At 40.2% G+C, this 27,016-nt stretch overlaps 1 protein-coding gene and 1 long non-coding RNA gene across 2 annotated transcripts in view; one reads left to right on the plus strand and one right to left on the minus strand.

Annotated features, from left to right (window-relative positions):
* Nucleotides 1-6,022, minus strand: part of CXXC4 (CXXC finger protein 4) — a 28,229-nt gene extending 22,207 nt beyond the window's left edge. The window contains exons 1-3 of the mRNA XM_059661518.1: nt 5,662-6,022; nt 5,466-5,540; nt 1,615-2,960 (exon numbers count right to left, since the gene is read on the minus strand). Coding sequence (XP_059517501.1) covers nt 1,615-2,703 — 1,089 coding nt within the window. The 5' untranslated portion in view covers nt 2,704-2,960; nt 5,466-5,540; nt 5,662-6,022. The remainder of the gene's footprint in view (nt 1-1,614; nt 2,961-5,465; nt 5,541-5,661) is intronic.
* LOC132214368 (uncharacterized) lies at nt 1,849-25,768 on the plus strand. The gene is made up of 3 exons (XR_009448269.1): nt 1,849-1,931; nt 21,088-21,158; nt 24,996-25,768. It is a non-coding gene; the product is annotated as an uncharacterized LOC132214368 (long non-coding RNA).
* Nucleotides 25,769-27,016: the final 1,248 nt, after the last annotated feature.

A 27,016-nucleotide genomic window follows, 5' to 3' on the forward strand; every position in this document is an offset into this window, starting at 1 on the left:
CAAATAACATGTAATAAACTGCTCTGGAGTAAAGTCAAACTTTCAACAAAGAGATGAGTACTCATATAAAGAGGAATATATACAACATTTTGATGGAACCGATCACAATCAATAATGCTATCAATATATACTGATTATTTTTGGAATCCCAAAGTATTTTTTTGCTTTACTTTATATTAATAAATTTTGTTGAAAAATCTGTACCTTATTTGTGCTCAAACTGCAACAAAGATCTCCAAATTTTATCTTTTATTCTCTTAAAGACCAGTCCTTTGTGGATAAAACTCCTTTAAGCAGTGTTCACAATTTTTTAAAAGAACATGTAGGTGCCCTTCTGATGATAACTTGTGAGAGCCACTGTCACCCTACAAACCAGCCCACAGAATACTCCCAAATGCTAAATCTACCACCTGTGGTCTCATATTCATATGATCATCTAGCCATCTACTCTGTGAAATTTATCAAGAATCCAATTATGATTATTTGCCCACATTTCTTTGCTAAAAACACTACCAAAACCATTTACCTGTGGTTTTCCATTTCTGCTCTTTTTGTTTGGTCAAGTTACCATTGATATGTTTCCACCAAACACATCAATCTTTGTATTTAACATAATTAAAAGTCTAATTTAACATTTTTAGTGATCATCAGTTCATTGTCTCTTGTAAGGACATATAGGAAAAGGAAACTGTTATAGACCACATAAGGTATCAACCAAAACTGTGCTTGTGTATAGAACAATTCTGTGACCACAAAATGGTTACTTTGTCCAATGCAGAGCCCAAAGCATGTATCTTTTGGTAACTGAGTTCTTTCTGAAACTATGTAAAACAATTCTTAAATAAAATTAGGATCACTTGTATTAATGAACTAATTGTGTTCCTTTATTCTAAATTAACATCTCTTTAAAAACTGCAGGTGGCATTCAGCTTTCCATACTATTTCTGATTTCTCAAAAAAAAAAAAAATACTAGATCTGCAGAAAATAAAATGGGAAACATGTTGAAGAAAAAAACTATTCTGGAAGCTGGTAGAAAATCCCCTTTAGAATCCAAGTATTTCAGCTTCCATGATTCCTGTGCGCGCGCGCGTGTGTGTGTGTGTGTGTGTGTGTGTGTGTGTGTGTGTGTTTCAATGGGCACATAGGCTTGTGTGCCACAAACTGGGTCCTCACTGTTATAATTGGGCCACTAGTAAGCCTCTCTTAGCCAATAAAAGTATATGGAATGTGATGTGTCCAATCCTTTGGGCTGAGATGCTTTCAAAAATAATTAGAAGGGGAGGGGGCATTTTAACCACCAAGGAAAATGTTTTACCATCCTGAATGTGAAACTTCTGATTTTTCAAACCAATTACATTAGGTTTCCCCCAGAGATAAAAAGGAGGGACGCCCTTCCCATCTGGAGGGCGGTTCCACAGGAAGTGCAGCTGGGGAGGCGGTGGGAGACGCTGTGCCCTCCGCACACCACCTACAATGGCATCTCACAGCCTGAATGAAGCTTCGGGAAAGGGGTACTGCATCTTGAAGCCAGACAAGAAGCCCTGAAGGGGAGAGGAGAGGGGAGAAAGGAGAGAGGGGGGTAGACTGGGAAACAAGAAATCATCTCCTCTGACCTCTAGCGAAGTGCCAGGTTTTTTCTTTAGCTCTTCACATTTTCTAAATTTGCAGATCTGGTGTCCCGTTTTGCGGTTCCTGCAACTGCTGCAGACGCCACAGTTGATGAGCCTCTTGCAGGGCACGCAGACCCCACACCTTTTCCTCTTCTTCTTGGCCGGGTTGGCTCCGCCAGCTCCCCCCGAGGAGGACGAGGAGGAGGAGGAGTGATTCTGCGGGCAGTCTGCCAGATTGGCAATTTGAAACGCACTGTCTGTGACGGCTGCTGAGGCTGCTGCGGGGGAGTGAAGGGCTGTCATGACGATGACCCCTGGAGGTAATGAGATGCCCCCTAAAGCCGGGATAGCGGAAAAAGTCCCCACGCGCTCGGGGAGATTCATTATCTCTGCTTCAGCAGCGCCGCATTTGAGCTTGTTCATGCATTCCCCCGCCAAAGGTCTGCAGTGTTCGGGGGATAAGGTGGAGAGGAAATTAGTATTTGCCATTTGCAACGACGGCTCTGGCGGGCAGCCAGCTTTCCCCAGCCTCTGGGAGTCGTTTCGGTGGTGCATGCTGGTCCTGCTGCCGCCGCCGCCGCCGCCGCCGCCGCCTCCGCCGCCGCCGCCGCCGCCGCCGCCGCCACCACCGCCGCCGCCGCCGCCGGCGGGGAGGATCGCCGAGGAGGAGGCGGAGGAGGAGGCGGCGGCGGAGGAGGATTTCCTGCCGCCCCCGCCTCCCCCGCCGCCGCCCCCGCCGCCCCCGCCCCCGCCGCCGCCCCCGCCCCCGCCGCTGCCCCAGAGCATGGCGGTGGCGGCGGCGGCGGTGGCCGCGTTGTCGCAGTTCCAGGGGGACATGCCGATGCGCGCGGCGGCCGCGGCGGCGGCGGCGCTGCTGGGGAAGATGGGGGTGGTGATGCGCGCGATCTTGGCCGCCTGCGGGAAGGCGCCCCCGTTGGTCTTGTAGAAGGAGGTGGCGAAGGAGCGGTAGCGCTCCATCTCCGAGTTGTAATCCACAAGGCTGTTCAGGGCCCCCTCGGGCAGGTGGCTCTCCTTGGGCAAGCCCGGGGCCTCCGGGCTCGGCCCGGGCTCCACGCAGACATTGGTGTTCATGGTGCAGGGGGGGAAGAAGGGGTGCAGGGTGGAAGTGGGGACCGCCTGGTCCGACACCGGGGTGGGAAAGGGGGAGAGGTGAGGGGGAGGGAAGGGGGTGATGGTGGTGTCGGGGTGGGGGTCGAGGCGGGAGGGGAAGGCGGGTCCGGGTGGGGAGAGCAAGGTGAGGACTGCTTTATTCCTCTCTGGGGCGCATTTCCACAGACGGTGAATTCCCAGGCAGCGTCTTCCTTTGCATTATCCTCCAACTGTTACAACTAAAATAAAGAAAGTCATTCCAACGAGCTGCACGAGGAAAAAGATTAAAAATAAATAAACAGCCTCCCTCACTATTCCGCCACAGACACCGAAAGCTCCCACATTCTCCGTCAGGTCGTTTGCATAACAATCATCAAGACATGACCCCCCCACCCCCCCACCCCCGCTTCCCAACCGCGCTCTCTCCCTCTCTCCCTCCCTCCCTCCAGCACACCACAGCTCCTCCCCGCTATTCTTATAACCCTCCTGAGAAAATGTATTAATAGCCTAGATACCCAAGGAAAGGGGAGAGACGGGGGTGACAAATGCCGAGGGAAAAGGGCAATTGGAGTGCTAAAGACATGCAAATCAGGGGTGGGAGGGCGATACTACCTAGAAGCAGAGGGCATTTAAACATTATGAAATGTGTGAACAAGTGCTGCCTGGGCATGCAAATGCTGTAAAGTAGAAAACAGCAATGGCTCTACGAGGAAAACGAACAGGAAATTAGCAAATGAAGTACGGAGAAAGTCTACAATACAGCCGAGTATAAACTGTAAGCAAACACAATACAACTGAGAGCTAGGAGGCTGCCCACATACAATCTGAACTAAAGAGGCAGGGGGGAAAGCACTACCAGCTGCCACAGTGTCCTTCTGTGTCTGCGGTCATTAGTTTGAATCCCAGCACAGCTGGCTCTGTTAGGGTCTTAATTCAAAGGACCAAGGACAGGTCTCAATTGTACAAGCCATTTGGTGGTGGGGCTTGGTGGGGGTAAGAGGGTGGTGTTCTACTTGTTTCAAAGAAAGAAAAGAAAGATGGACTCGATTAAAAAAATTTTTTTTTTTAAGTAACACAAATAATGTCACAGGTTTTTACCAAGTGCCTGCAGCCTCCATAAGAATATTTCCAATAATTCCTAATGGAGGTTCCTATCTCTTCCCAAGAAGAAAGCATGGGACTTAAAAAAAAAATGTTTTTAAATCTCTCACAGTCACTGGTTTTTACATTAAGTAAATTGGGGAAGAGGGGTGTCTCTTAAGGTGTTGTTTACCTGAAGAAATAACCATCAAAATTATGTTTTTCTTTTGCTCCTTTTAAGGGGAAAGTTTAATGTTAACTGGATATTTGCATTCATCTCTTTGCTTACAAACCATTATTTTGCTTTAGGAAGAGGTATTTTAGTTGTTTATTCCAAAGGGAGAGGTACACCACAGCCTTTTAAGAAGAAAAGCAAAGACAAAAAGTGTATATTAACCTAAAAATACAGTTTCTTTGTTTCCAGATTATAATTTTTTTAGGCCAGAATATCTTTTTGTGACATCTTTTGAAGCCCACATATTGGTCTAGAATGTGGAGTTTAGGGAATTCTAAATGGGGCCCAGTAGTCTCAGGCTCATACATTCAGTTCAAAATGCATATCAATTATAGTAATTATGCTTATAATTAGATTAATGAACCATTTCTGCCCAAACTCCAAGTGCAAAAACTTCAAGACCTGCTGATGAGGTGCCCTAAAAAGAGGGGTTTATGTAAACAAATCCCTATTAGGCAAAGTAAATCAAGATAAGGAACCTCACCCCAGGCTGGATTAGAAGATAGCAGGCATCTTTCAATCACAGCAAGTCCCTAATCACTCAGGAACCACCTCTGTGGTTTCGCATTAGGAAAAATTGTTCCCTTCAGAGCTCTCATGGCAATACAAAGGGTACCCCAAAATGCTCCTGGCTAAATATTCTTGATGCCTGGAAGGGGGTGGGGGAAGACACAGCAAGAATATGCATATAGCTTCAGTTCCTGCGAATCACATTATAACTCCAAGACCATAATAACTGCTACTCAGTAAAAACTAGTTATGCCAACCATGCATTAGATAGCATCGCATTGAGTGGAGGGAAAATTTTCAACCTTTTAGTCTTTTCGACCTTGTTCCACATAAAGACATAATTTAATAGCCTTTATTTTCCAGAGTATTAGAGTGGTGTTTCCAAACAGAAGCTTCCCTTGCTTTTCTTATTGCCATCACCTCCCCCTTCCTCCCTCAAGGTTTAATGCCACCAGAAACTGTAGAAAAGGACTGTGCCCAGGATCCAGGTCATTATTGTTTAATCAATGCCTCGCTGGAGCATGAACAAGGTACCTAAACCGCAGCTATTGTTTGGATTTTCTTTAAAAAAGCAAAATAAAACACACAGATAACTCTAGTCCTATTCCAAAGCTACATTAGACATCCACACTTCATGAGCCTGTTTTGCCTTCAAACAATGTGACTGTACATGTCTAATATTGTAGGTCTGGTCTAGCAGAGACATAGAGATCAAAGGTCATATTTAACATTCAGGAGGAGGGGCGGGTGCAGATTAATTAATAAATTAATACAGCGACGCCTTTTATAGCTGGAGTCCAGCATTAATAATCTACTTTTACAATCCCAACGGACAGCACACATTTAAGAGAGAGAGGAGAGAGAGAGAGGGAAAAAAAAAAAAAAAAAAGCCAGAGAAAGAGAAAGAACAATCACTTACCAGTCTCTTTTTATTTGGGGAGCCTTAGAATTTGCAGACGCTGCCAGTCTGCCTTTAATTAGTTGCACATCACCCCTAACACAAAGAAACACAAATCCAGATGTGTCTTGGCAGCTCCCAATTACAACTTTAATACTTGTAAACAAACTGTTGGGGAGGGGGGATAAATAAATATGCGGATCAAAAAAAAAAATACCTGTAAATGGCTTTTTTTTTTTTCTTGTTGCAGAGAGCAGGAGGAGGAGATGGTGTTAGTGGTGGGGGTGGAAGGAGGAGGAGGTGGGGGGAGAGGAAAGAGCGGAGTGTGCGTGTATGTGTGAGAGCGCGGGGCTGTTCTCGGTGGTCTCTCCCAGCGCGTTGCTCTCCGTCCGTCTCCAGTCGCTGTGTGCGAGGGAGGGAGGGAGCCGGGGAGTCTCTCCTCGCTCTCTCTCTCTCCTCTCTCTCTCTCACCCTGCCCCCCCTTCTCTCTCTGTTTGTGTGTGTGTGCGTGTGCCTGTGTGGTTGCTGGGGGAGGGGAGCGCGGAGAGGAGGCGGGGGCAGGGGCGGGGGCGCTGGGCGCGGAGGTGAGGAGGCGCGGGGACGCGGACACCCCCCGATGATTGGCTGCGAATTACACGGGGAACAAGAGCGCACGCGGCCGCGCTCCCCGCACAAATCCTCTCCGCGGCCGCCCCGCCACGTTTCCTGGCTCGCCCGCCGCTCCCGCCGCCCGCCCTCCCTCCGCGCCGGCTCGGGCCCCGCCGCCAGCACACAGGGCTGTTGATTATTTTCCTTTGCTGTCGGAGATAATTGTGCGGAGGGGATGGGGGAGGGCGCTCCCGCCCCCTCGGGCGTGGGGAGCGTGTGTGCGGGTGCGGGTGCGGGGGTGTGTGTGTAAATAAACTTGCCGGGCTTTGCTGGCTGCGGGGGGTGGAGAGGTGCGAGAAACAGAGGGGAGGTCGTGTTTGAAGAATGCTCTTAGCACCTTAGCCCGTGGCTTTTAAGTAATTTTCTGGTGCACCCAGAAGACTTTTACAAAAGAGTATCATTCAGGATTTTAAAGTAAGGGAAAACGGACCGGTGTTCTAGAAGGTCTTTTTTGAATATTATTGTACCAGAATCCAGAAAAAAAAAAATGGTGATGTGATGCTTGACCGTCTCAAAATCAATCTCAATCTTTCTTCTCTCTCCCTTTCCACACCGCCTCTCTCTCTCTCTCTCTCTCTCTCTCTCTCTCTCTCTCTCTCTCCCTCCCTCCCCTCTCTCTCCCCCCTCCCACCCCTTTCCACTCTCCCTTCCAGCCCTCTTCTTTTGCTATTCCATATGATTAAATATGATTTTTAACTTACTGCCCCTTTTTTAAAATTCCAAACTTTACTTAAACAAAAACTACTTCTACATTAATCTACTTTATACTAGTATGACTTCTTGACACTTGAGAAACGTAGTTTATTAATTGAAAGATAAATCTTTTTACCACAGGTCAACTATAAATAAAACTCATAAATGCAGCTATGCATTAACTTCTTCACTGCCGACTTAAAGAAAAAGATATTCTGGATGCATGCTATTCTGCTATTGAAATAAAGCATGCTTCTTGTGGAAATCCTTATGCAGTAAGATATAAAAATATGAATTTTTCATACATTTTGATAATATCAAATGTTAATGATACGTTTTTTAGCTAATGATAAGCTACAGACGTAGGAAAGGAAAAAGTTCAGATTGTTAGAAATGGCATTATAAAGCAGAGTAAAAGTTTTGTATTAAAATTAAAGCTCTATATTCTAAAATAATGCAGTAGTATAGTTTCAGAGAAGAAAGCAAATTTCATAATAAGTTGTTTCTTGTATAATAACAAAATGCTGAAAAGACATTTTATACCATTTTGTATTTGAATTATCCAAAGGTTGACCTTGACCATGTCAAGATTCTGCCAACTATAGAGGATTGATTATTGATAAGATGTTCAGAACTGTGGTGTGCAGCAATGCAGGTGCTATTTCAAGAGTGGGCCACTATGGTAATAGGGGACATATTGTTTGTGGCTCAATGATTAAGATGCATGTGTTGTCACTTTTTAAACATAGAATAAGTTTGGTTATAAAATCAATCAAACCGCATATTTGGCATTTATAGACAAAAATAACTGGTGCTTCGTAATTAAGTTCATTAATAACTTTTTATACTTTGTTAATGCCTTGTAAAAGCAAGGAAATAAATTTCCCATTTGAAATTTTTTTGAGCTAAGCATCACAGAAAATTTGCCAGCAAAATATAAGCAATTTTTAATGAGTGAAAACATACGAGGAAGATGATAGAGTCTTAAACATCTTTTGAAAATAAAATGTCAGTCCAATGGTAGAAGTTTTGAAGTTTATAAATAAAACAGTGTTTGAAGCAAATAAAGACATCATGCTTTCTCATGCCATATTTGCTTGCCTTTTTCAGAATGTTTCAAGCTTACTTTCAAAATGAAACCTTAAACAAATGAGAGAAAATAAGGTCTTAATTCCAAAGAATTGTATTTTCCAGCTTATAAAGGAAATACTACAGAACATTTAGACTTAATAATTAGAACAACTATTCGTAATCCATATGTGTCAGACACTGTACTGAGTAATCTGATGTTTTATTGTATCTTTGCAATAACCCTATGAGGTAGTTACAATTTTCATTGGAAACAATAGGCCTATAGAAATTAGATGGAAAATTATGGAAAATTGAGACCCATAAAAATTAGATAACCTAGATTGGGTCATAAAGTTAGTATGTAATAAGGCTAAAATTTGTACTCAATCCCATGTATCTCCAAAGCCTTATGCTTATAACCTCTACCCTAGTCTCACTATCAATAATTAATTAATCAAAAAACCTCTCAGCATCCTAGAGCCATACTTTTAATTATGATCACAGACCCCCTCATTAATATATTAATTGAACATAGAGAACATATTATATAAACAATACATCATAGCTCTGCTATAACATCCATTGCCTTGCCTCTGAGGAATTGATCCTTAGCCAGTGTGATAAAGGGAAACATCAATTTTCTAGTCTGCCTCATACCTTTCTTTTTAATTTTAATACTAATTTTGCCACTTGCATATCTGCTATGTCTCACATTACTCCATGGCCTATGTTGTCTTCTCCAGGTTGAGTGTCAAGGTTTTTATAACAATTGCTGAGAACACTTAGTCCTCCACCAACTCTCCTTCAGAATCCACAGTTCTATAAAGTACTAAAAGTTAAGGTTTGTTCCCTCTGCAAAATGCCTGCTACAGCTTCTAATGCCTGGAAGTGGTTTGCGCTGTTCCCCTCATTTATGTGTTTTGAGATCTGAAATAGCAGTACAGGAGCTTCATTGATATCTTCATGTGGGAATAAAAAATTCCAAATGGAGTAGCGCCTGAAAAAGTATCCCATACTTTGCAGAAATATTGTGTGGTGCTGTTTTTAATGCACTGCTGCTTTCCATAATGGCCACGATCAATATCATTGTCAGTATCCTAGATTCTGTAAAAAGGTAGCTTACTTATTGTTACAAATAGATTGGAAAAAGTATCACTGCAAAAGCTAGAGAAGTATATTTTTTCCATGTAACAACCCAGGGTGGGAATTTCAGATCAAAGGGTGGCTATTCTCTACCAGTGATTCATGGATCTAGTTTCCTTCCATCTTGGGACTTTATTATCCCCAAGGGAGTGCTTATCAACTCCATCTGGGAAGCAGAAGGGCAAGAAGGAGGCAAGATCCCTTCCTAAAGAGCATGGTCTTGAAGTGACCCACAGCCCGGCAGCTCACATGCAATTGTCAAAAAGAGTCATGTGCCACAGCTAGTTGCAGAGATCGCTGGGCAGACACTTCCTAGTTGAAACTCTATGCCTGTGGAGTAGAGGAATCATTTTGGAGAACAGCTGGCACCGCCCCCCACAGAGTAATAGTGGAAGAAGAAGAACCTGCTGAAGAGGTTAAGTAGACCACACAGCCCGGAACCTACCTGGAGATTCCTCTTCCCATGGGTGCATGTTTGCTGATTACCACCCTTAGAGATTACCACTAATAGCAGTCTTAATGACTTTGGGGAAAGTTTGGCAACGATGAACAAATTATGCTTTCTTAAATACCTATAGGAGAGCCAAGCTACGGTTAGAATATTCAAACAAGAATTTGCTAAAGAATAAAGACGGCAGAAATAACAGAAGCAGAGAAAATACCATAAGTCTAAAATAAGTGGACTTAGAGATAAATCTTAGGCATTAGCAGAGGTTATCTTTAACTGTCCCTTCCCCACCAATAAGGTATTCCCTATTAGTCACATTTTTTTTTTTTTAAGAAAAACATACAGGTTAGGAAAGGTTTGTGGAGCCCTCTCACCTAGCATCCTAGAAACCACCTCATTTCTATAAAATTACATATGTGATATTATATCATGTTTATAGTCCGAAGACTGCCTCTTTCCACAGTAATTCACACTGGTAAAAATATAATAAGCAAACCATTCATAGAAGGAATATGCCACTAAGACAAATAGGGAGTAATTTTTTTAACTCTTCTTTAACTGTAGCTTCCCGGGATTTTTATTTATCTGTCTTCTTTACCAGAATGTGAGATCCTTGACATCAGGGATTGTGTTTTATTCAGCTGTGTCCTTCCCCATACATTGCCTAGCACATGACAGGTTCCCAAGACTGCAGCACACAATACATAACATGTGGAAGTAAGTTTCTCTTTGTTTGTAAGATAAAAATGCAAAATTCATAAAAGGGCATTCAGAGCCCTTCTCCAATTGGCCGCATCTTTTGAATCTCATCTCCTATTATACCTTGAAAGAATTCTCTATTTCAGCAGGTCCACTTCTTCCAGAAAACATCATTCATCTTACCATAACCAGATGAGAAATGTATTTTTAATAATAACCATAAGCTAAGATGAAGGTACTGTTATTTACATAAAACTCTTGCTTATAATGAATTATTATGTTATAATGAAATAATATTTTCAAATTCTTTAACTGAGCATTTAAAAAAAAAAAACACTTTCAGAGTTCCCTTGGTGACTTAGGAGGAATTTGATGAAATTAGTTCTTAAAATCAATATTCTGCACACCTGTTATTTTCTTCCACTTTTAATTAAATATTGATACATCATTATTATAATGCTGACCTTCATATTCGAAGCTGCCACTCTTAACCTGCCAACATCAGGTCATGTGCTTTGAGTTTTTTTCCCCCAGCAATAATAAATTTGTCTTAAGCTATCTACAGTCTCTCACCTTGTTTTTCAAATGACTAACAAGATGTATTTATGGAATGGCTAGCCACTGCTAAGTATAAAATCTGCGACTATTGAGGATAATGATAATGAATGGGTTCACAGGGTTAAACCCATTACCTGGGCCTCATTAGCACCATATTCAAATTAACTATATTCATCAAGTATACATATTCCCTTGTTTTTACATACACTTTGGACACTAGACAGATAAGTACCAAATACTATCTTGGGTATTAATTTTAGAATTGTTCTTCACAAGACCTAATTTGGTCAAGGCCCACTCTTATTGCTTCATGGCATTTCTCCTCATTATATAAATTCTCATTTCTATAAAATTATATCTGTGGTATTCCCTGGCAATTATCTCCATACACAGAAACCCATACAGGGAAGTAACAATGGAAGAAAGTAAGAAAGGTAAGGCTCCAGAAGAACACTTCTTCCACAGGGTCCCGAACTTAGTTAGGCTTTGATGAACTATGGGCTTCCTTGCATATTACCATATATACTTGGTATGCTTTGTTCATTGGATTATTAGAAAGCTCAAGCAATAACATTCTGGCTTTTTTCAAAGTATTTCCTCATGGAGGAAATAATGCATCAATTTTGGTATAAAACACCAAGTCATAGCAAATAGCTTCCAGGCACTAACAGATCTAAACACATATTTGCCATTTAAACCCCAAGTTGCTCTTTAGGGTCTTTCATTTCCTCTGCATGGCAGTATGAGGGCATCAGTCATTGACCTTTATCCCAGGAAAATATGCCTTAGGCGTGGAGCTACCTGTGTGCTTCCCTGAAAGTGTCTCTCTTAAGAGAGATAAGTGATGCAGTAATATGGAGTTTGGAAACTTTGTGAAACATTGGCAATTATGAGCTGACCAGAAAACACTTCTTGCAGCTCTGTCCATAAGTACCCAGTGTCACAACCATTACCGGATCGCAGCCCAGAATGTGCCAGCTTCGGACCCTTCTGCTTTCAGCCATTCTCTCTGCACAAAGTCTTATCTGATGGGATTGACTGAACACTGGAAAGCAAGTAACGGAGTCCCCTCTTGCAATCCCTCTCCTTATTTGCAGTCAAAACCTCAACACCAATAACTCAGCTAACTAAAGTTTTCCTTAGCTCAAAGGAGAGAGGTGGACTTCAGTTAAAATTAACTTGTAAGCGGAAACTGGACATTTTGTAAATATGCTTCTGGGTCTTCAAATTACCAGACAGAAATTTGCCCAATTATTCAAAACAAAGAAACAACACATCTCCAAGAACTTAACAATGCAGTTATTTCTAAAATCCCCCCTTTAAAGACATAAATCTAGGCTTATAAAAGTCATTCATTTTAAGCTCTGTAAAACTTTAAATTTAAACTATTTTCTATTAAAAATGCTCATTGAAATCATCATTTTGAATTCATTATTTTAAAATACAATAAAGAAAGTTTTTATAAAATGTCTGTGATTTTTCTTCTGAACTTGAGATTTGACTTCCAATGTCATCTGGATCTCTGCCTTTAAGAAAGCATGAGTTTCTGGTATTAACTCACACAATATTCTATTCCAAATCAAACCCACTTTGTGCATGATTTTTTAAAAGGCATGTTTCCATTGTTTATCTTCAATTAACCCTTTTAAAAATAAAGGATTATTATCTTTCTTTGTTAAGAGGAAGAATTGAGGATAATATCCCTGAGTTGTTAACGTTCAATCTAGGGAGAGTTTTTGCTTTTTTTTTTCCTCCCCGTGCTGACCTTTGTTATGCCGTAGTTATAGCAACAAGAAGAGTTCCTTCTGTCTGTCTGTTGTGTTCTTTTTCCAAACCAATGTCAGTCTTTTCTATGCTGTTGTGTAATATGGAGAATGCTTTACGTGCTTTGATTTCTTGATTTACCGGTGCATTTACCTAAAACAGCAATTTAAATAAAAATATTTTAAATAAATGCAATTAATTGAATCTGCATATTATATATGTTTTTGGAATAGGGATTATTCATTTAGTGTTTTTTATTTTATTTTAAGCTTCCTTAATCAATTTTGTAGTTTTTCTCAATGATCAAGTTTATTTATCCTGATTGGAAGAGAGCTAGAAAAGCCTTTTCTAAGGGAGTAAGAACATGTAGATTGTCGGCCAAACTGGGCCACACAATCTCACTATGACCTTGGGCATTTTAAGTCTCATTTTACTGATCTGGAATATCAGTTTAATTATAGTAATTACCTACCTCACAGGGTTTGCGAGGTTTAATTAATGTTAGCAAAGTGTTGGAGCTATTTAGTAGAACAGTACTATAAAAGGCAAACTACCTGAAAATCAAAACTCCCTCCTCCCCACATGGTACTTAGTTTTACACACTCCTTTCTTCTCCAGAGTTAATATCACATGTATTGCTTTTTTCACTTCCTTCCATGTCTGTATCTATGGATTTCCTTCTTGAGACTCACCTTGGATGAAAAATATGACCTCTACCTCACCTCTCTCAGTTTCACCATCACCCCCAGGGTCTCAAGCATTCCTGAATTCAACAAGATCAGGATTAACTTCAGTATGCAAGCAAGCAGCTGTGGCTTTGCATTTCTCTTTAAGTCCGAGTCAACAAACTGCAGTCCACATTTGACATTGGGCCTCAAACATCTTTTGTCTGGGTCCATGGTATTAAACATAGTGCATTTGACTTCTAACCTCTTTCAAAAATTGGGAGATTTAACTCACTATCTTCCCTCCTGGATATAGTAGCTAGAGCTACATTAGCAATGGAGGTCTTTCATTTGCCAGCATTCCTAGCGCTCCCTATTATCTTACCTTTATCCACCTAAGCATTGCAATTTGCAACTCAGGGCCTCTGAGTACATTTGTGTTAGCTCTTCACTGCACAACAATGCCTGGCCAAATGGACAAGTAGGGGCTGGAATCCAGCCCATTGCTCTGCTTGCCAAGACATGTTCTGTTGGGTCTAATTTGCACAAAGCATTCTAGGGACCAGAAATGGCCTGGTTGGTATTCCAACCAACGATAAGTCAATTAATTAGAGCACTGAATGTCACAGCCACCTTAATTAGAATTAAGAAATTAGCATCCCATCTCTGGAATGATATCCCTTTAGACTATATCTAGATTAAGCTTAAAAATCATTTTCAATTTTATCTTTACCCTTTTCTTGTAGACCCTTTTTTTTTTATTAAAACACATTACAATACAAACTACTTTTCAAATAAGGTGTAAATAATATGAGGATTTTAATTGTGCTAACTCAGTACAGCTGAAACAGACTACTTTTAGTTGAAAATGAACAAAATGACTGAAAGAGTAATGTATATTGGATAATTATAATAATATTATATTTCTTTCTTTGGGGACACCTGCTCTTTGAAAGAAGGAGCCATTGTTCACACACTAGTCTTTTTCTGTTAACTGCTAAAATTTTATAATGGTAGCCTTGCTTGAAAGAGCCGTTGTTTTTGCCTATTTGTAACTTGGCTCTTTCAAAATACATGATGATTTGATAGCCTTTCCAGCATTTCTATTTTTAAAGCCATTCTATTCATGTAATTTTGGCTACCTTATATTAGTAAAAAAAGAAACAATTTTGTTACCCAGTGACAGCACTAATTGGTTTACACCTTTTTTTTTTTTTTTACCAAAAGTCCAAAATTTGAACTATGTCCAACGAGAGCTAATATCTAGATATTTTACTGACCACTAATTGATTTACCAAAGAAATCCAGATATGTATATGTGTTCCTTATGCAAAACATAATATAACTTTATTCTTCAACTGTAGGGAGAAGGAAGAACATGAGATTTGTACTGACTACATGTAAGAGAAAGTTACTGAAGCTGGCTTAAATGATGAGTCCCAGTTCGGGTAGGCTCCAGGCAGGGAGCAATCTGTGGTTCAGTATGTCAAGTGTGGTGCAGGTTCTTCCCATCTCTCCTCTCACTTACCCCCATCATTTTTGGCTCTCCCCTCAGGCAGGTTTCTCTCGAAGTTACTGTTCCAGTCATCACATCCAGGCATAAAACGCATTCAAGAAGAAAAAAGGGCTGTCGTTTTGTGTCTTTATCTTTAGAGTCATAAAATCTCCCACAAGCACTGAGGCTCACTTCCACTGAGACCTCATTAGCCAAAATTAGGTCACATGCCACACCGAAACCCACCACTCTCAAAGAGAATGAGATTGACTTGGTCTTATAAGTTTCTGCTGTTCCTGGAGCTACAGATGAGATCATCCTGAAGCACATGACAGGGTGGAAGATGAGAAATATCTGAACATAATCATAGTTTGATTGAGAAAGAGAAAGAGGAGGTAGTGGGGTCGGATGGATGTTGGTCAGACTAGCATCAGTGTCTGTTGTCCTTATGTATAACTTCATTACCTCATTTCTCCTCTCTCAGAAAAGCTAACCAGCCCGAAATCTCATGGATTTTGCCAGATTATGCATGATAAAAGGAAGCCAGTTTATGGATGCCAGCGCTTTATCATGAATGAATTAGTGATTTATAATCTGTTAGGAATATCTTTAAGTATAGCTTGTTTATAGTAATATGACTTTCTGGGCAAAGTTTTGATTTATCAACCTTTCTTTAATGAATCCTCTTAGTTAGTAATCTAAGAACTTCTGTGCTGTGATACACAAATCAAGAAATATCTAAGCTGGAGATACATGGGATGGAACTAAAAACTGTGGCTATGAAAAGAAAGCAAAGAGAATGAGGAAGTTAAGCCAAATTAAATTACAAGAAATGGTAAAAAATTTTATAATATGGCACCTCTATTTCCATAATTAAATCCATCATGAATAATTTCCTCAGACCTTCTGTTGGCCCTTAAAACTATTACTTTAACGTATTTGCAAAGTATCAGAAGCAAAGTAAATAGCCAGTCTTTAAAATTTCAATTGACCCTCAAACTGACTCAAATTTGCAGAAATCTGGCATAATTTTAAAGTAAATAAATAGAAGCTACACTTAGCAGAAGGTTCCTAACATAAACAAAGCTGTGCACGTTTTGTTTATTTATGGAATTCATGCAAAGTGTCATATTCATTTAAAAATATTCAGTACAAAAGTGATTGATTTTAAAAATGGAATGGAATTAAGGAGTATAAGCATTCCTTAAATCAAAACTTTTGGTAAAAGGAAGAATGACTAATTTTTTGTAACATTTTACTTGGGTAAACATTTTTCTCCTTTATATCTGTTCAGATTTTTTAAAGGTTGACTGTGAGAAAATAGCCACCGTTTCTCAAAAATGCATTTGAATTGGGATGTGACAAACTCCACCCTTCATACAACACCTGTCTATTGCTCAAGGTTAAGTGCTGGAATATGTGTGAAATTTCCTATGTTAGTATTTTTCATTCAATGAATTTTTACAGCACCCCCAAAAGACAAAATAGTTTAAAATCCTTACCCTTGTGGAACTCACATTCTACTGCCATCTCCTATTCATCTGTGGCCATGCACTCTTCTTTTCCAGGCTGATTATTCCCTGTAATATTTTAAATGAATAAACGTTTCCTAAATACCAGTTACTGCACAGCACAGTGTGAAGTACTGAGGGAATGACAAACTGCCCTGGATAAACTAATAATCTGAAGAGTACTCAGATAAGGAGAAAACAAGAGAGGGGGGGGGGGAGATCTAAATACAATTATCTCACTTCTCTTTGAACAAGAATTTATATGAATAGGTAAAGTGTAACAAAACACAGATTCTGTAAACTTCTATATTGGAAGTGTAAATAGAGTGTACTGATAGAAAACAGGAAGGACTAGACATGTGAGAGGGTTGGAATGCTCCTCAGAAAGACCTCACAAAAGAAGTCCGCTCTGTACTAGAAAGACTAACAAATGGAGAAGAGCAGAATTAATATTGAGTGAAAAGAAATTAGTGTACGCAGAAGCTGAGGGAACACAAGTGAAGTGTATAGCAGACCCCATGGGGTGTTAAATGTGGCTACAATAGAGGACCTCCAAGAAGAGAAAAAATGATGGGAAATGAGACCCATGAAGAAGAACTGAGTCAAAATGCATGTAACCTTTAACGTTATGTTGAGGAAAATGTCTTGCTCAGTAGTAAAAAGGCAGTAAATGTTCTGAGCACAGGATGTTTACTATCAGGTGTTTTTTGTTTGTTTGTTTTTTTCTTTTAAAGGTGCCTTTGACTTACCTTAGAGATGATTTGGAGGGAGGAGATTTTGTACCTTAAGAGCATTTTTAGGTCTCAAATCTTTACTGAAAAATGGAAGAGGAAGGAGACCAAATAGAAAATTTTAGTTATGCCTACATTTTACTTAGGGGACAGATGAGCTTCAGAAGACAAGGAAGGTATGTCAGAAAGAGCCACCAGAAAAGGAGATAGTGACATGAAATCCTGAAAGAAAGAGTATTCCTAAACTGCTGAGTTTTCTACAGAAATAGTAATGCTGTAAGTTTCAGAAAGGCCTCAAAGACGCTGCTTGGGACAATCTTAGGGTTGTATTCAGAGTAGTTTTATTTTCACCACTAATAGGTTTAGGAAGAGATGGGAGACTCCCTTTACTATTACTGCTCTGAGTGCAACCCCACAATTAGATTCTGCTCATTCATATGCCAAAATTGAAGTTATTTTTATTATTTATTTTATAGAAAACTATTATTTACTAGAGGCCCAGTGCATGAAATTTGTGCACAGGGGTGGGGGGCCCTCAGCCTGGCCTGCACCCTCTTGCAATTCGGGACACCTTGGTGGATGTCCGACTGCTGGTTTAGGCCTGATCCCACAGGCCTGCCTGATAGCCCCTAACCACTCACCTGCCTGCCTGATCGCCCCTAACCTCTCACCTGCCTGCCTGCCTGCCTGATCGCTCCTAACCACTCTGACTTCCTGCCTGATGCCCCTAACCTCTCACCTGCCTGCCTGATCACCCCTAACTGCTCACCTGCCTGCCTGATCGCCCCTAGCCATTTGCATACCTGCCTGATCGTCCCTAACCACTCTGCCTGCCTGGTCGCCCCTAACCACTCGCTTGCCTGCCTGATCGCCCCTAACCATTTGCATACCTGCCTGATCACCCCTAACCACTTGCTTGCCTGCCTGATCGCCCCTAACCACTCTGCCTGCCTGCCTGATCACCCCTAACCTCTTACCTGCCTGCTTGATCACCCCTAACCACTCGCCTGCCTGCCTGATCACCCCTAACCACCGCTGCCCACACCCCCACCTCCACAGCTTCATCCTGGAATGACGTCTGGAAGGGTTCAGCTATCTGGTCTAATTAGTATATTACACTTTTATTATTATAGATATTTGAAAAAATACTCAGAAACTAGAGGTGTCTGTTATATATTTGAGCTTCCCTCAAATGGAGCCAACACATATGGCAATAAGGATTCTCTGCCATTCAGAAAGAGGTTAAAGGATTTATGGTTATTGTGGATAATTATTCAGTTAAGACCATCGCCTTTGTGATCTCCACACCTCCATCAAGATGATGTAGAGAGGTCCATAGATTCTAATCTTTGCATAATTCCTAACACTCACCTCCTCACCAGGGTCATCAAGATTGTCAAGACTCATCTCTTTATGTACTTCATCACTACTGTCGGAGGTTGCAACCAGAATCCCTGGGTTCCCAGGGCATAGCTCATATTCCATGCTCTCATGTACATACAGCTCTGCACATCTATCTTTCAGTGTCTATCTCCCTGGTTCCTGAAACTGTTTATCAGTAGCAAAGCCCTTAGGTCCTCAGCAACTGCTCTGAAAATTCCCTTTGTCTTCTTGCTTCTTGCTGAAATGTGGCTCCTTTAGAGGCACTGAATGCCCTGTAGCTCTCTCACCTGTCCATGATAGGAAAGCTTCATCCTTGTTCTTCACTGCCACGTAGAGATTAGTTCGTGCTCCCAAACACTCCCCTTCCCTGCTTTAATATTGATGTCATCACACTGCGTTATCTGCTTCTGTTCTGAAATCATCTATCTAAAGGACTTCGGAGTTCTCTTTAATCTTTGGCAAATTCAACTTAAGCTCCTTGCTTACTCCACCGTCTTTTCTTGATTCTGCGATTTCAGCTCATTCCTCCCCTCTATCTAGAGCTCATCCACTCCATTGACAGCAAAATTTCTTGAAAGAACAGTGTATATGCAATGTCACATTCCCCTCCCCCCTTTATTTATTGAACTAACTCCAATCAGGTTCTTGTCAAGATTTCCAATGACTTGTACCTTGTTATGTCCAAAGATCAATTTCAGTCTTCCCCTCATTTGACCCATCTGCAGCATTTGACATTCTCTTCACATGCGTTTTAGGAAACCACTCTCCTGATTTACCACCTGCCCTGCTAACCACTGATGTGACCTAAGGTTTAGACTTCAGAATTCTTTTACTTATCTGTCTATACTCACTCCCTTCCTAAACTCATCCAATCTCCTGGCTTTAAATTGCATCTATATACGTAAGACTCCAGTATGCAAAACTTCAATCAGGACTTTTACATCTAAATATTTGAAAACTTTACATAAATTATCCGAGATTGAACACCTCTCTTCCTAACACCACTGAAACTGACCCTGAGTTCATGGCAACTACAACTCCAGTTACACAGATTAGGAATTATAGTGTCATTCTTTACTCTTTTTTATCTCACAATCCACATCTAATTTATTAGTAATTCCTGTTTGCTCTACAATAAAAACATAGCAAGAATAGGACTGCTTTTTACCACCTCAGCTGCTAATACTCTGGTTGATACCACCAGCATCTCTCACCTCCAGTCCCTCATGACTGACCCCCTCCTTCCCCCTTCTCTCCTACAGGCTATTAGCACTGTAGCTACAGTGACCTTGTTAAAACAAACATCAGGTTTTTCATGTCACTGTGTGATAATCCCAGTGGTTCCCTGCTTCCCTCAGTGTGAAAGCCCAATATCTATCGTGGCTGAAAAGGCCAACGTAATCTGGCTCCCTTTCACCTTTCTACGTAATTTCCTCCATGCCCAGCCACTCCAGTCTCCTTGCTATTCCTGGAATAGTTAAGGCTTGCTCTGCCTCAGGATTAGGCAGTGCTGTTCCCTCTGCCTGGCTTGCTCTTTCCTCCCCCACATCCACGTGTATTATTCACTTCCTTCCTTCAAGTTTTTACTCAAACCAAGAGGTCGTTCTCAGTGAGGACTTACCTGTCCACTTTTTAAAATGTTGCCTTACCAACTGGCAAGCCTATTTCCCTTTCCTACTGGGATGTTTACTTTTGTGTCAGCCTGACTGGGCCAGAGTGCCCAGACGTGTGGCTAAAGATCATCCCTGGTTGTGTCTGTGAGGGTGTTTCTGAATGAGATTAGCATTTGAATCTTTACACTGAGTAAAAACAGATTGGCCTCCTCAGTGGGTGAGCGTTGTCCAATCTGATGAGGTCCCAAATAGAGCAAGAAGACAGAGGAAGGGAGAACCGAGTCTCTCTTCATGATTGTTTTCAAATTGGAACATCAACCTTCAGACTTAGACTGGTTCTTACACCATGGATTTTTCTGGTACTCAGGCCTTCAGACTGAGGCTGGCAGTACACCACCAGCTCTCCTGGGTCTCCAGCTTGCAGGTGGCAGATTTTGGGGCTTCTCAGCATCCATAATGGCATGAGTCACTTCCTTATTTCTATATGTGCCTGTCCTATTGATCTGTTTCTCTAGAGAATTCTGACTAATGCACTGCTTAATTTTCCCTGATAGGATTTCTCACACCCAGCAGTATATAAAGAACATATTTTAAAAGTTGTTCCTCTTTACAGAAGGTAAGCTATACAAGAATCAGGGCACTTTTGTTCAAAGCTATTTAAATGCAGGGTATATAGTAGTAAATTCATAAAAAAATGCATGAATAAATGTGAGCAAAATAGAATATATAAATAAGAATAATTATAAAGTTAACAATGGAAATTTAAGAATTAAACCAGAAGTCCAAATGATAGAACTAGCCTTGGAAATGAATAAAAACAATCTTCTCTTGATAAAAAAAAAAAAAGAGCGAAGAGGGAAGAATAATAAGTAAAAGTAAAGAGATGAAATGGAGGCATATAATGGCAAATTCTGAAATAGTGTAGTTGGAATTAAAAAGAGATTTCAATTCTGACTATTTCTTTTATTTCATTGAGGCAGGAGGTGAGGATCATTTGGTAAAAGTGAGGGCAAATGTAGTATATAAAATCAGTGGTAAATATTTGAAATGTTCACTCAGGAAAATAAGGAGGGCAGTCCAGGATTTAACAGACTATATGGAATACTTTAAATAATGAATATGTGTTGACATGAATTTAATTAAATAAGCTAGAGAAGGCTAAAGTGGTGGATAGCAATATTGATACTTCAACATAAATGGAATAAATTTATACCTTTGCAGTGGATTTTTAGTTGCTGAGGAGAAGAGAGGAAATGTGTTCTTGGATTGATGAAGAGTGAATGATTGGCATGGTAAGTGTGGTAAAATTAATGAAGATGATATAATTAAAAGTCTTACAAAGAATGCTGTTTTTGCTTTGTGAAAAACATTTTAAGATAAGCAGAGTTGTTCATAGTATTCTTTTATTATCCTTTCAATATCCATAGGCTCTGTAATAATGTTCTTCTTTCATTTCTAATATTAGTAATTTGTGTCTTTTTTTGTTGTTGTTGTTAGTCTGGCTAGAGCCTTATCCATTTTATTGACCATTCTAAAAAAAACTTTTTTTTTTTTTATATTGTCTATTGACTTGTTTACAATTTATTTGAATTTCATACTAATTCTTATTATTTATTTTCTTCTATTTACTTTGGGTTTAAGTTGCTTTACATTATCCATTTTCTAAGGTGGAAACTTAGGTTATAAATTTTAGACATTTCTTCTTTTCTTACATATGCATTTAATGCTATAAATTTCCCTCTAAGCACTACTTTCACTGAACACTACACATGTTGACAAATTACATTTTACTTTTTATTTAGTTCAGAATGATTTTCATTTTTTCTTGAAATTTCTTCTTTGACTGATTTGTTATTTACAAGTGTGTTGTCTAATCTCCATGTATTTTGGTATTTTACACTTATCTTTTTGTTATTAATTTAGGCACTTTAATCTTCTTCACATAATTTCTCTGTTTTCCCCTATAACATCCATCAATCTTTTTATTAAAATGCTAGAGGCCCGATGCACGAAATTCGTGCAAAAGCAGGCCTTCCTTCCCCCAGCTGCCGGCACTGGCTCCCCTCTGGCACTGGGGATGGGCTTCCCTGGCAGCCCCAGCTTTGTCAGGAAGATCGTCCAAACGGTGTCCGATCTAATTAGCACATTACACTTTTATTATTATAGATGCTGCACTGTCTAAATTTTACCCTCACCCCCTCAGGGAGTCCCTTTTTTCTTTTGGCCTGGTGACTATGATCGTAAGCTGAATTTCTCTCCAACAACTGACCTCAATTAAAAGGGAAACTTTACTCAGGGTGATGTCTCTTCTGAGAGTGTAGCCCACATACAACACCTAGTCAATTCAAGAGGCCTACTGAACGGTCTGTCCCCCATGGCTCAAGTTGAGACAACTGTGAAGGGCCAGCTAAACTCCTGAACTCCCTATGGATCAACTGAGTGCCTTGCAGTAATTACATCACAGTTCAAGTTCTCCGTCTGCCCAATTCTTCCTCTTTCATCACTCACAGTTCTTGTTCCTGGGACCTCTACCCAATATTCCTCTATACATAAATATGAGAGTCTCATAAAATTTGTCCCATGACAATTGTACTGGAATTGATTCTAGGAAGCAGTCTAAGATGAGATGTTTGGAGCCGGATCACCTGCCAGCCAGATGGCAATAAAAATTTTCTCAGTGACGGTAGATGAAACATTGTTAGGTCCAGGCATCTGGTTGTGGTGAAATTGTTAAAATGTTCAATGAAGCAAAACTGAGAACAGATAGCCATTAAAAGAAATCCACTGGATGGTAAAACTTCTCACAAGTTTGAGAATTTCAGAAATAGTAACTCATTTTAAGGGCTTTGGAATTTGATGGCTATTTCTGAGGAGCATTGATACCTTGGAGGCATGGAAAGTCTAAGGGTGATTAGTCACGATATAAGTAAAGTATGAAACTCAGAGGGCCTCCTGTGGCCACTGTAGAGCAAAAGGTGAAGATTTAGTATTTAATTAAAGAGGAGTAGAGTTCTTTAGAAAGTGAAATCCTCTGCTCCTGAAAGTCTGCTACACCAAGGTCGGGATGTGGATATTTGGGTTGCAGAATTTCCAAATGTTGAATCTCCAGATACTCCCGAACCCTTTGAGACTGTCAAAGTAACACACTCTTCCTTGTTAATTATCCAGCTAGCCTAGCTTAGGTCGAGGTGTCTTCCCTACAAGACCAAATACACTCTTCTCAGGATATCTCCCCACTTTCCTCCCTCCCTTCACCCCATTACTAAGCCAATAAGTAGGTCTCAGTTACAACCCAACCCTCTGAAGTGCTGAGTCTGCTAGAGTGGAAAAGGGATTGTAATCTAAAGAAAAGCTTGCCAATATATACATTGGCTGGATCCAGGAGAGTACACATGGGCTGGTGTTCTGAGGATGCTGGATGAATGAGAGTTCATTGTTGCGATAGCATTGTCCCAGGTTATAGGCTTTAAAAATCCATGCAAAGTCCCCCGGGGGGGGGGGGGGCAAGCAAGGTGCTGGGATAGTTCCCAGAAGCTTAGAGAGAGTGATGGATCACACTGTGAGGGGGAAGTGCTGAACTGTTGCACTTAGAGTTGTAGAGGAATCAGAAAGCTCACAGAAGTGGACATGCCTGAGTGGATACATTAAGTAGGTCAGAAGCCCTGCCAGACCCCTATGATCCATGAGAGAAAAATTCTACTTACCAAAGGAATAAGGAACATGCTGGTCAGAGGAGCATGGACATTAAGGACATGTTCAATGGAGGCTGTCCTCTAGAGGCCAGGGATGACAGAAGAAGATACTATTAATAACTGGGCTCACTGACAGCATGGGACTCATAGGATCTCAGGTTAATATAAGCAAGATACCTCAACTACAGATTCTACTAACCTAGTGGACATGTTTCCAGTGGGAGAATGCTTCCAACAGGAGCCACAGTGAGTGTCCCTTCACCTCTAAGCTATGGTTGCCAACTCTGGTCTACTTGTGTGCCTATTTTCCCCAACTTCCCCTGCACACCTCTACCAATGTCCACCCCACCCCTTGAGCTGTTCTTCACAAGAGCAAACACTCCTGAATGCTAATCGTACAGTATGACAGCCTGTTTCCCTGGAAACTGACCTTCAACAACTTTAACTTGCCATAGAATTTAGTCACCTATTGTTCTTCATGTTTATTTTCTCTTTCTTCCTATAAGATGTGAGATCCACAAGGCCAGACATCTTTTCATATGGAACCCAACATTTGAGAACAGATCTTGGCTCACTGGAAGCACTCAAAGGAATATGTGAATAGCCCTGGCTGTGTGGCTCCATTGGTTGGAGAATTGTCTTGTACACCAAAAGGTGGCAGATTCCATTCCCGGTCAGGGCACATATCTAGGTTGCAGTTCCATCCCCAGTTGGGGCACATACAAGAGGCAACCAATTGATCGTGTTTCTCTCACACATCAATGTCTCTCTCTCTCTCTCTCTCTCTCTCTCTCTCTCTCTCTCTCTGTCTCTCTCTCTGTCTCTCTCTCTCAAATAAATAAAAATATATACTTGGGTGATTAAAAAAGAAATAAATATTTGAATAAATGTATGTTGCATAAGAAATTAAGTTATTAACTTTACTTTTGAAGATTATGACTGGTTTTGAAACTCCAAATCCACTAAATCCATCAATTTTAGAGTATCTTGCTATGTGACCTAAACTTTTTGAAATCTACTTTCTGAAAACTTGAGGCCTAATTTTAAGTATATCTAGCATCACATAATTTGCTATTAATTTTTAAGTAGCTTTATAATTTCTCAAATTTTCTAGATAATTTGTTTTTACTCAAATAGCATAAAGAAGCACAATGGAAAGGTAATGTTACAACCAGATAAATACTATTAGATGGCCATCCTGTAATACTTTGATCTAAGCACATTTTAAACATATTTTTTTATTTTACCTAAATAAAATATTATATTTTCTTTTTTGTTATTCATATTTTTACTTTTTATTTTATTTTTATTACCTGCACTCCCCACAGCTCAATTGCTTTTCCCACAACCAATGTTTATATTCTACTATTCTCCATGCACATATAATCATTTACAAATATGTTTGCACCTTTTGAGTTTGGGCATAATTTGTTTCAGGTATTGTGATGGATAGAAGTACCACCCAGATTCTCCTTCAATGAAGAAACCAGAAGTTGGGAGTGCTGTCAGTAGATGCTTTCAATGCTGGGTTTGTTCAGAGATTGCCTCAGCTGCAGAGAGCTAGCTCATCCAAGGTCATCCCACTTCCTGTACAGCCCACATCAAGTGACTGATAGAGGTCAGAATATGGCTTATTGGACATTTTGTCCCAATACAGGGACATCCTGATGGCCCATTCTGGTTCTAGACCTCCTCACTGGGTCTTTTCACACCTTATTCACCCTCTGCCCAATCTTGCTGTCCCCCCTTCCTTCCCAAGTTGTTGATTATAAAACACTCACTAATAAATATCTAAGTCTAAACTCCATGTCAGATTCTGTACAATCTGACCTGGGTAATGGATCATATTATGTATTCATCTCTGCATCTTGCTTTTCCTCCTCACTATAATCATGGACTCTGTCCCAGACAATTGACATAGATCTAATGCTTTCTTTTAAATGACTATGTAATTTTCCATGGTTTTCATGAGCTACAATTTGTTCAACTGTCCATATGAGGGAACATTCTAGTAGTTTCCAAAATTTATTTTTAACCATACAGAAAGTTCTGAAATAAATGTTCCTGTCACAAACCAATTTAAACTCAAAATTACAAGATTACTTGCAATGTTTCTATTTTTTTCACCAATCAATTCTCCTTTATTTCTTTAATGAGTCCACAATAGTCCACTTTTGTCTTCATCTACTTTCTGAGAGTTCCAGTATCAATTCAGGTCAACAATCAAGGAATTTATAGTTGATATCTATAGAATCAGAGTCATCCATAATTTCTTGGTCATTTTTTATTTTCTTAATTTAATGAAATCAAGTACTATCAATATTTTTTCTTACATGGGATAAATCACTATCATAAAAGTAACAATGCCATCTTTACTCCTATCTTAATCTAATCCACATGCACTGAAAAAAAAAGTATTAAAAGCTATAAATTTTGAAATCATAGACCAGGTAGGAATCCTGGCTATACAAATATTGAATGTCCAATATCCAAGTTACTCAAACTCCTCATTTATAAAATGTACCTATCTTACTGGCTTTTAGTGATCTGTAATCTTTACAGAACTTAAGATTTTATAGGTTCATTGTCTGGCAAAGTGTATGGCATAGAGAAGATGGTCTATAAATCATTATAATTATTTTCATCATATTCTTGGATTTCCATGCAGAGATGTGTGTGAGTGTGTGTGTGTGTGTGTGTGTGTGTGTGTGTGTGTGTGTAAATGCTATACTTATTTTATAAAAAGCTATTTCTTTTGAAGGAATCCACCATCATTTCTACTTAATGAAATTGAAGAACACTGTCTTGTGTGGCCTCGTGACATTTGATTAGATGCATTTGCCTCCTTAGAAAATTTCAGATTCACTGTATTTCCCAAGTCATAAGAGTAAATATAGTTCATTGCCCACTTGAAAAAAGCACATGCGGATAGAAGAAATTTATGGACTTTAAAATTGAGTCAGCCTTTTAGTTTCAAAACTGGAAAACAAACAAACAAACAAAACACCACAGGATCCAGGAGCCACGTGATATCTAAACTAGAGCCATTGCAGCAGCCTCAGCACGGCATCCACCATTGTCATTTCCACTCTGTTCCCCGTCACTGGAACGGATTTTCTCAGCTGGGTGTGTCTGTGAGCCCTCGTAGATGCTCTACAAAGAACAAGATGCTGCCCTCCCCAGACCACTCTGATTTATTTATAGGAAATGCACAACTCTGTTGTCTAGCACCAGTAGTTCAAATTTTCTTTTCTCCCCTACTTCGTGACATAGTCTCTGTTGATATTTTACTCATGGTGTTTATTCCCTCTCACCTCCTAGTTTTCTTCTTGGATTATTTCTTCCATCCTGTCTAGCAACTCTACTAATCCAGGTGTATGAAAACATTGTTTATGATCTTCATCTCTTCAACTCAACCCAGAGTGCCTTACCTGTTGGAGAATAGGTATTGAATCCAT

The sequence above is a fragment of the Myotis daubentonii genome, chromosome 1 (assembly GCF_963259705.1).
Source record: "Myotis daubentonii chromosome 1, mMyoDau2.1, whole genome shotgun sequence".
Taxonomy (NCBI): domain Eukaryota; kingdom Metazoa; phylum Chordata; class Mammalia; order Chiroptera; family Vespertilionidae; genus Myotis; species Myotis daubentonii.